Source organism: Zalophus californianus, chromosome 12 (assembly GCF_009762305.2).
Source record: "Zalophus californianus isolate mZalCal1 chromosome 12, mZalCal1.pri.v2, whole genome shotgun sequence".
Lineage (NCBI taxonomy): Eukaryota > Metazoa > Chordata > Mammalia > Carnivora > Otariidae > Zalophus > Zalophus californianus.
Window position 1 is genome coordinate 51,538,497 of NC_045606.1, and position 9,906 is coordinate 51,548,402.

The window sequence follows — 9,906 nt, forward strand, 5'->3', positions numbered from 1 at the left end:
AAATAATGAGGTCAGACATTAGTGAATGACTTTTTCATGACAATTTCCCATGTTCCACACAATGCAATAGAAAAAGTACAGATTTTAAAATAAGACTGTCAGCTTTAAATACTAACTCAGCTGATTAAATAACAGTAGGTTCTAGGTAAGCTCTTTTCCCTACATAAATTTTATAAAATACTACATTCTTTATGGAGTTGTTAAAACTGGAAATAATAACGAATATAAAAGCATCTGGAGCACCGTTAACTAATAATAAATCATATCATGTATTATTTCTACAGGACAAACAGCTCAAGACACCCTATCTTCCAAGGTGGTCTTCTTAACCATTAATATTTTCTTTTTTGTCTTGACCACATAAATTTGTCCAGTATTTAATAACAGATCTTGAACTAACAGAACTTAGATTTTTTTCTCAGGAGTCTTGATACTGACGCTAAAAACCATAAGCATTAATTAGTGTTACAAGAATCATTGTTGAAATCTAGATATTTCATTGATGCACCTATTAATAATACAACATGTAATAAACATTTCTTCAAAAGTACTTGGGTAGTTCAAGCAAAACTATACAAGTCTCCAAGATATTAAATATCTTTATTAGAAATATTAATTTGTACTTTCATTTTGACTAATGACAAGAACTCATATAGTTTAAATGTTTACAAGGACTTTGTTTTGTGGCATAAATAGTGGTTCCTATATCCCCACTGTTTGACTTGCCTAACTTAGGTAATTGTCTAATTTGTCTGATTATTGAATATTTTTATGTGTCTTATAGCAGCAGCTGTTTCCCCATTCAGTTTTAAGCTGGATATTTTACATGACCTCTCCAATGTAGATATTTTGGTACATTTTTGTAGTTGCTAATAGATATACATGAACTAAATTCAAAGCTAATGACACATACTATAAAAAGAAAAAGATGAGTTAAATTAGAGTTGGTTGAGGGTGTTGGAGAAATGCTGAGAACAAGTTTAGAACTAGTGTGGTCTAGGTCCCAGGCAGTCATGGGAAGGCATGAGGGCAGTAAAGGAAAGAGGCAATGAATGCTCACTGAACACTTACTTTGTGCCAGGCTTGGTACTGACGGTAACCCATGAAACTGGTACTGATATTCCTCGCTTTGACTTCATGAAGAAACATATGTGATCCAGTACCACAGTTATATGGAGTGTGATATATGAATCCAATCTATCATTCAATTTGAATAAAGTATTTATAGATTAGATCTGCATTCATGAGAACTGCACAGTTTCCTATATCACAGAGGAAAGTAGTCATACAATTTCTCCTCTCTTTCTCTCTTAGAAATATGCTGAATGAGAGTCTTTATATACTACCATCCCTTTATTCTGGAATTGTCCACTTGGCATGTTGAAATAAACATCTATCTGCAGAGGGACCACCTGGTGATTTTACTAAATTACTAAGACAGTAAAGTCAAGTATTTTTTAAGACTCTGAGCTTAGTTATATATATATGAATGCCATTTAAATGAATAAGATTATATATAGATAGATATATATAGTGGGGTAGTAAAATGAAATTTTGTTTACTTCACAAGTAAATGATCCAACATCATTTGGACATAAAACTGCTGGGGTTTTCCCACCTTCAGTGGGTGTACACACACATTCACCAAAATCTATTCTAGTTTTTATAGAATTTTGAAGACAGGCATTTCAGTTTGGATGGCTGGGCTATGCTTCCCATCTACCAACAGAATTAAATATTATCTGAGGGTTAAGTGAATATACAAAAAGTTAAATTTCTTGGCCATATTTGAAGCATATATTGGATGATCTGGTTAATAATCATGCCAATACTTAAAGCCAACTTGAGTGTTTTAAGCAAAATCATCCAAATGAAAGGATTTGACTTTATTCAGATCATGTTTCTATCAAGAAAATTATCAACAACTGGGTGACCAAGGTAATTATTATCAATTATTCCCTATTTCTATGCTAAAGTCTTCAAGATCAGTTATACCCTTGAATAAGGGCCAAAATCCTGAGACAGAATTTGTCATAGGCTCTAGGTAGAAATTCAAACACATGTCACTTATATGTGGATGAAATATAGACTAAAACAAAATATCTTATCAGATAATGGCAAAAGTGACCATTTTTCTTCTATCATAGCATTACCAATCAATACCAGAAATAGACATTTTATTTGTCTTTCTTTGGCACACAATATGGTTCCTTGAATAATAATTACACTTCCTAGTAGTTTGGCTTGTCTAACTGATTTAATTGCCAAGTATCTAATAGCCCTAACCCCAGTAGATAAAAGTGGCACTTGAGAATAACAGTATGAATCAGATAAGAGATTCTTTATCTGGGCTCTACAGAGTCCACAAATGGGCTTTATTCTATCCAAAAACTTAAAATTGATCTATATGTTCAAATGATACTATTCCTATGCGGGGAAATATCTATGAGATTACACACTAAATTTATAATTGTGGCTAATTTTGATGAAGTCAGCTTTGATTCTCTTGTTAACCCTTTGAAATGAGAATTTATGCTTAAATTACTTATATGACTAAAACTAATCCTAAAATTGGTTATAATATTTGTATATTTGTAGTTTTTTATGAGGATGGGGCAATGATTTCATCTCATGCTAGGCAATATGAATCCTTTAAGTTATATGTTTTGAATCTGGAGAAAAGTGATATATCATCTGATTAGAGACATACTAGCTTCAAATTTTATACATTTGAAGTAACTTCAAATGTTTGAGAGGTTTCTTTGACCTTGTTTCATTTGTTATCCCTTAAATGAATTGGACTAGATTTAATTATTAAAAATAATATTTTGAGGCAGCTCTCAATTATTTATAGCACCTCTCTTATATTGCTGTAGTATGGATCGGAAGGTACAGTAGATGGATTTCAACACAAACCTACAATTGGCTGGGTTGTTGCCATGGTGAATCAGGAGTCCACATAACAGGTAGCCTTGATTATGCTATAAATTTCACTCACCTAAAGTATCAGATTTACTAAGTGGAGAAAGTTATACAAATCAAGTATTGTCTAGAAAAATTAGCAATAAAAATCATCCAAACTTTGTATGATTTAGATAAAATTTTTCTGAAGACTGTGTTTACATGTGAGGTTAATAAGGCTTAGAAAAGTTCCTTTTAGGGGTACCTGGGTGGCTCAGTCAGTTAAGTCTGTGTTCAGCTCGGGTCATGATCCCAGAGTCCTGGGATCGAGTCCCGCATCAGGGGGAGCAGGGAGCCTGTTTCTCTCTCTGCCTGCCGCTCCCCCTGCTTGTGCGCTCTCTCTTTCTCACTCTCTGACAAATAAATCAATAGAATCTTAAAAAAAAAGAAAATTTCTTTTTAATACATTTGATTTATAGAATAATTATCAGATATAGGTGGCTGGAATTTGGTATGGTATATATCAAATACAACTGAGCACCAGATGTTGTTCTGGACACAACCATCTGAATCTCTATATTTCTTTTTTTTTTTAATGTTTTATTTATTTATTCATGAGAGTCAGAGAGAGAGAGAGAGAGGCAGAGGCAGAGGGAGAGGGAGAAGCAGGCTCCCTGCTCCCCCTGATGCGGGACTCGATCCCAGGACTCTGGGATCATGACCTGGGCCGAAGGCAGACGCTTAACCATCTGAGCCACCCAGGCGCCCTGAATCTCTATATTTCTAAGTGCCAATCTAGAACAACAAAAAATAAATCCTCTTGGAACCATGAATCTGTGTACTACTAAATACAGTCTATTTCCATTAGAGATGATGCACTGGAGATGGAGAAAAGTGACTATCACATAGCAACTTGGAAACAGCCCTGTCTATTTAACTCTGTCAATAAATCTTACACATCAATTATATTTTACATGACTGTCTTTCCAAAACAGTTTACCCAATGGTTCTCTCATTGTTATCTAGCAGTAATGTCTTCTTTTAGGCTTTCAACAGGTGACTCTATCAGCTATAACAAGTGAATAAGAAGAAGCTAAAATCCTATAAGGCATTTACAGCTTTCTTTCTCTATGAAATGATAGTGAAATAATTTTTTTTCCTGCTAATTGCCCATACTGATCACAGGAAGCACCCTTGCCTGATTATGAAATAGTGACTGGAAATATAAGTATCCATCCCACGGATTTTTAAGCTCTTTATTTTATTTTACTATTTTATTTTTAAACCACATTTTAAAAAATGTGTGTTTTTGGGTTCAAAGATCAAAATAGTTGCCTGAATTCTTAGTGTACTTGACCTAGATAAAAAGCTTATGATGTCAGAATCCATACATAAAAAGTAATACCTTCATAGTACAGTTTTATCTGACTTCTAAAATTTAATTAAAAGATCTTGTAATAATGACAATAATATATTGAAAAAAACTTCATGGCACCAATCAAAACACACTCTGATTATAGACTGTGGTTATCATGACAGGTTAATTATAAAATCCCATCTAATGTTCATAAATAATATAGATTTTTAAATTCATAAAATACCAAAGAGAGTGATAATTTTTGATCTAGCTTTCCTCTGCATCTCCTTGAATCTCCTTGGGAAGTAAGAATTGGTGGTATTATTATTATTATTAAAAATATGAGGAAATAAATCTATTGCTTTCAACTGGCACACAGCCTCCTGTGGTCTGGCCCCAGCCACTCTTTCCTTCCTTATCTTCCCCTCACACATAAGCTCCAGAAAAATAGAAGAGCCTCTTCCACCTGGAACATAACCCATACCATCTCAGTTTGTGCCTTCATCCACGCTGCCTGAAAGGCTCTCATTTCTCATGCCCTTCACTGCCAGTCTGTGCACCCAGTATTAGTGGCTTGCATTTATTAAATGTTTACTACACACCATGCATTTAGTAAGAGCATTATTTCATTTGTGCCGTTTAACAACACTATTTTACAGAATATGAGAAACTTTGGTAGTCATCCAGATAGTAAATGACAGATCTGGGATCTGCACCCAGGTAGACTTCAGATTTCACTCTGTGATGCATTATTTAACACTGTGATACATAAATTACAAGTCCCAGTAAACTGTCAAGATCAAGAGAAAACAATTGTTCTCCCATGGATATTTCATTGACCTCCCCAAATTCTCTCCTCTTTATCTGCCCCTGTAGCTCTCTAAGGTCAAACTTTAATTTCTCACCCCTGATAAAGTTAGTGATGTACTCCTCTTGTTTCCTCTGCTAGGTATTCTGATTCATCTTAATGGTCTTTGTGTTAAATAGTAAAATGCACATGGTAAGCCCTCTATTGATACTGGTTAAGTGAATTCATCATTGACAGATATAAGAGATAATTCAGACTATATCACAAATGACCTCTGAAAAACAATCTAAAAAATCAATTTAGGAAGTCTATAATGTAATAAGTAGTGATCAAAACTGAGTATTTCTTCACAAATTTGATTTTTTTAACTTGAGTTTATAAAAATGATCAAAAAGTGACCAGTTTGGGCCTCCTAGTTTCAAATCCATTCATTCAATTACATGCATTCTTTAAAAATTTTTATTGAACCAGATGACAGAATTCAAAATTATTGTTTGAGGATCCTAGCTGAATTTTGGTTACTCTAAAGAACCAGTTGAAAATGGAACTAATTCTTTATGATAATGACTGTACATATTATTCTTTTACTTGCTTTTTATTGAGCTGATTCAAAAATTTAATTTTTTTGTACAAATACATATGTTGACTCATTTAGATAATGGTAAATAGTCTGGGAAGAAAAAAAATAATTATTTTTCTTATGCGATACCAAGCAAATGTAACCACTTTTTTAATTCTTGAAAATAAAATGGATACTAATACTATTTAGAGAAAACCTATGTTTATTCACCCAATTTCTTGCATTTAAAAGGGGAAGTGATTTGAAGAGTATTTGAGTCTTCTCCCTTGTGAGCCATCAAAAGGTTTCTCCCTTTTGTTTTAAATGTTGGTATTCTATTTCATTTTGACAATTGTCTGATAGAAGTTTTAAAGCCTATTTCTGTTTCTGTTTAAATAATAATAATAATATATAAGATATAAAATGACCAAATTTAAGGTTTGCCTTTTAGCCTTTCATATTTAAGTTTAAAGTGTATGTTGATGAAAAATTATGTAATAAAGAAAAAGGTAATTATTTGCAGGCTGATAGTAACTTATTGAATTCAGAACAAGGATTCTTAGGAAAAAGTCAGTGTTGAAATTGAGTACCATTTTTACTTTTCCTTTTAACTTCTGCAATTTAAAAGCATTTGCCTCATTTTGAAAAATTAAAATATAAAAACTATTTTTCCAAAGCACAATTGTACCACTTTTTCAAATACTAGAACTTCCCTCAAGAATGAATTACTTCAAAAGGATTTTTCTTAAACCCATAGTCATTTTTTTCCCCTCAGTGACTCAAAGCACAAATAACCAAACCATGATTGTTAATTACACCTATTGATCATCAGTGACAGAATAGCATCTTATTAAATTATCTTGGAAACTGGAATCCAACTAGAAACCAAGAAGGATATAGAAGTTATATAACTTAAAGGAGAAGAAAAAATTATTTTCACAATTAGGTCCACGCTAGGAATAGTGCAGTTATTTTATTGATCGTTGGTGGAAGGAGTGGGTCTCTGAGGCTTTCCTGGAGATTCACCCAAAGCAAACAAGAAGGTCATTGGGTCTGACATCTGACCTAGAGGAAATTATGACATTTTCTCTGAGCATTAGGTACTATTTAAGCTGAGTTATTCTCCAATTAGAATGTTGTTACATATCATACCATTCATTGTTTAACTTATTGCCTAGAACTTACAAAAGAGTTTTTAGATGTGAAGTATCAGAAAGCTAGCAAAGAAAGATTAAGAGCAATGTTTTCTGGGATAAAATACTCCTTTTACACTCACACATTTCTTTTTGTTGTATCAGTGCTGCCTTTACTGTACCTTGGACCCTGTTGCCCAGAAATAAATGCACAAATCTACCCTTGCTTGTTCCTGATACAAGAAAATGATGTAACACTTTCATTTTGATTTTCCTTGTAAAAGAAACAGGCTAAGTGAGTCTGCCCTTGACAGGTGTGACTCCCTAATCAGCACCACTAAGCAGCCTTATGCAGCTTCAGCTAGTGGAAACTCCCCTCCCCCACCCCCAACTTGAAACAAAGCCATTTAATTTGGTCTTAGGCCAAGGTAAGAGGGGGAAAAAAAAACAATTAGTAAATAAAAGGACAACATAAAAAGGCAGAGTCTGCCAACAAGAACCTACATGCAAGCCAGAGGAGATTTATGATTTTCCTCCCCAGGGAGGGAGTGACTAACGCACGCACACTGACCATCACCGTAAAGAGGTAAAGAGAGAGTGAAATGGCTCAACGTACACACACCCCGCTCCATACCGGGGACGAGTCTCCGAGCTGCGGCTTGTGCTCTCGGAGGGCCAGGCTGAAGCTGACCGCCCCCACGGCCACGCTGGACACCCCCAGCCCTATCTCCAGCACAGAGAGCACCAAGAGGCTCCCAATAATCTGGCCGCTGGTGCACATCCTTCCTCGGTCATCATTCCTTCCAGATCAGAGAGGGAAACCAACCATCCACCTTCTTCCTTCCACTATCTTCCTTACCCCTTCCGCCCCCAACCAGACCCCAAAACTTTTCTTTCTTCACCAGCGAAGCATTATCCACAAGGACTAGATTTCCAGAACCGGAGACCCTCTTCCCGGACCGGGCCAGAGGCCGAGTCGCTCCACCCCCTGGCACGTTCAGACAGGAATCGTAGGATTTTCCTGGGTTTGGTGGTCGGAGTCCAGGAGAGGAGAGTGCACTGGTAGAAGGGCTTTCAAGAAGGAGCCAGAAACCTGGAGGAGCTGGGAGCAATGAGCCCCGCTCGCGAGGCGCTGTCCAGAGTTCTGCCGCGTCCCAAGTCTCCGCAGGAAACCTGCTCCCTTCTAACCTCCCAGACCCTTCAGGCTCCTCTTTCTTTTCCTTGCGGAGGAGATGAACCTTGTTTCCCGGAGATCCAAAGCGGAACTGCTCAGAGCTTCAATCTCTCTCTCTCTCCCTCCCGTCTCCTCTCCTTTGTTTTCGTGGTAACACAAAGTGCTTCTGCGAGTCCTTCGGTCCGCAGGCTGAGCGGGCGGATATATTCAGTACCACGCTCCTCGCAGTTGCTGTGTCGCCAGAAAAAGCGACCTTGTCTGATGGCCTTTTTCCGTCTGGGTTTCTTCTCCCTCGTCGTCGTCCTCTTCCTCCCCCTCTCTCTTGGTCTGATTCTCTTTCATTTCAGTGACCTCATTGGGATTTGAGAGGTTGATGGAGGAAGGAAAAGCCTGATATGTTTGTGGGTCTACTCTTGGCTGGCTCCTGATCGGCCACGCCTCGGGACCCTGACCACAGTGATCCAAAGGATCCCTATCTCCGCACCTCCCCTACTAGCTCCCTTCTGGGCTTTTATCCAGATGGAAGGGGAGGGATGCCTACGTCAACGTGGGGCTCATTTTGTGTAAAACTTTCTTCTGCGTGTACACGGGGTAGGGTGGGGGCGCACTGGGGAAAAAAGACAGAAAGAGCTGAGCGGTGGAGAAAGGCCAGACTCCTAAATTCGCTAGGACTCCTAAGGACTCTCACCCAGGAATACCTCTTTCTAAAGAGGTAGACTCAAGCCTGTTCATAAGGAGCGCCAACTCTCCACTGTCACGACCTGTCCCTTGTGTGTCGGTGGCGGGATGGTGTGGAGACACAATTGGCCCCACAGTCTTCTGTGGGGATACTGGTGGCTGTTCCTCTCCAGCCGGCAGACCCTTGCTCTTACCCAGCAGCAATGCTACATTTTGGGGATACATCACCAGACTGAGCACGACTGGGACCGTGTGTTCTCATTCAAATTCAAGAAATGTATACATTTAAGTATTTCATTGGAAAGGGCATTATTAAGAACAAAAATCTGGCTCATTGAACAGCTGACAGTCATTCAGAATCATTAGGGCAGGAGCCAACCCTAGCATGGGTGTTTTTGTGTTGTAGTCTGATGCACATGGGGCTCTGGAAGTCTAGGAATTGCTGTATCTGGACCCCATTTTCATGTCCCTGATTTTACTTCATGAAAAATCACAGGGTAGTTTAGCAGGGAGATTCAGGAAGCAGGGAGATGAGAAGGTGTTTTGGGGTATGAGCCATCTTTCTCAAACCTGGGTTTCACAGTTGGAGATAGATTGAAGGAAAATAGAAGAAAGGACGATTGAGTTAGGAAACATTACACAAAACCAGGACACCTTGACCTCTGAATACATGCAGACTAGTGCAATGTAGGCATCTCTCTGATTAGAAGTTTCTTTTTTTAAAGCCTCAATGCTGAGATCACTAAAGCTGAGGGATATGCAATCTAAAGCATATGCACCAATTTCAGTTTTCTTAAATTTGGTTCAGGGCTTGTTTAATAGTTTACATTCAATTCTACACTATAATTTACTTTCTTTATGATATATTTATACTCTACATTTTAAAAAACTTGAGTCTTACTTCCCTTAAAAATATAAAAGCAGGATGAAGTATAACTTCTTAGGCCTTAAAGAGTCCTCAGTTATTGTGAAATTTGGGGAACAATTCAAACATTTATATTGACTAATTAGTGAATTCATTTTCCACATCTTGAAAGCTCAGTGTGCCAAACAGCCAATTGTTAGAATCCTTCAAATATTTTTTGATTTTAATGAAGCACAGTTTATTTTATTTAAATCTTGTAGAAGTCATCTAAATGATCCAATTTATATGTAGAAATAATGAAGTATCTAGGTTGCCCAACTTTGGTTTGTCTTCAGTCACTGCTTTTCCTTTTTTTTTTTTAATTCTTCTCCATTTGAAAGAGAATAACAAGTTACAGTAATTATTAAAATAGATTGGTTAATGCAGACATT

The 9,906-nt window shown here is 37.1% G+C and overlaps 1 protein-coding gene across 4 annotated transcripts in view; it reads right to left on the reverse strand.

Moving 5' to 3' along the window:
* The window catches only part of TMEM196 (transmembrane protein 196), a 52,099-nt gene extending 43,706 nt beyond the window's left edge, over positions 1-8,393 (reverse strand). For 2 of the 4 annotated variants that reach the window (XM_027573036.2, XM_027573034.2), the window contains exon 1: positions 7,393-8,393. In XM_027573036.2, coding sequence (XP_027428837.1) covers positions 7,393-7,539 — 147 coding nt within the window. In that variant the 5' untranslated portion in view covers positions 7,540-8,393. Of the gene's footprint in view, positions 1-7,374 lie in introns of all 4 variants that reach the window. The other 2 variants (XM_027573035.2, XM_027573033.2) reach the window with 1 other exon arrangement.
* Positions 8,394-9,906: the final 1,513 nt, after the last annotated feature.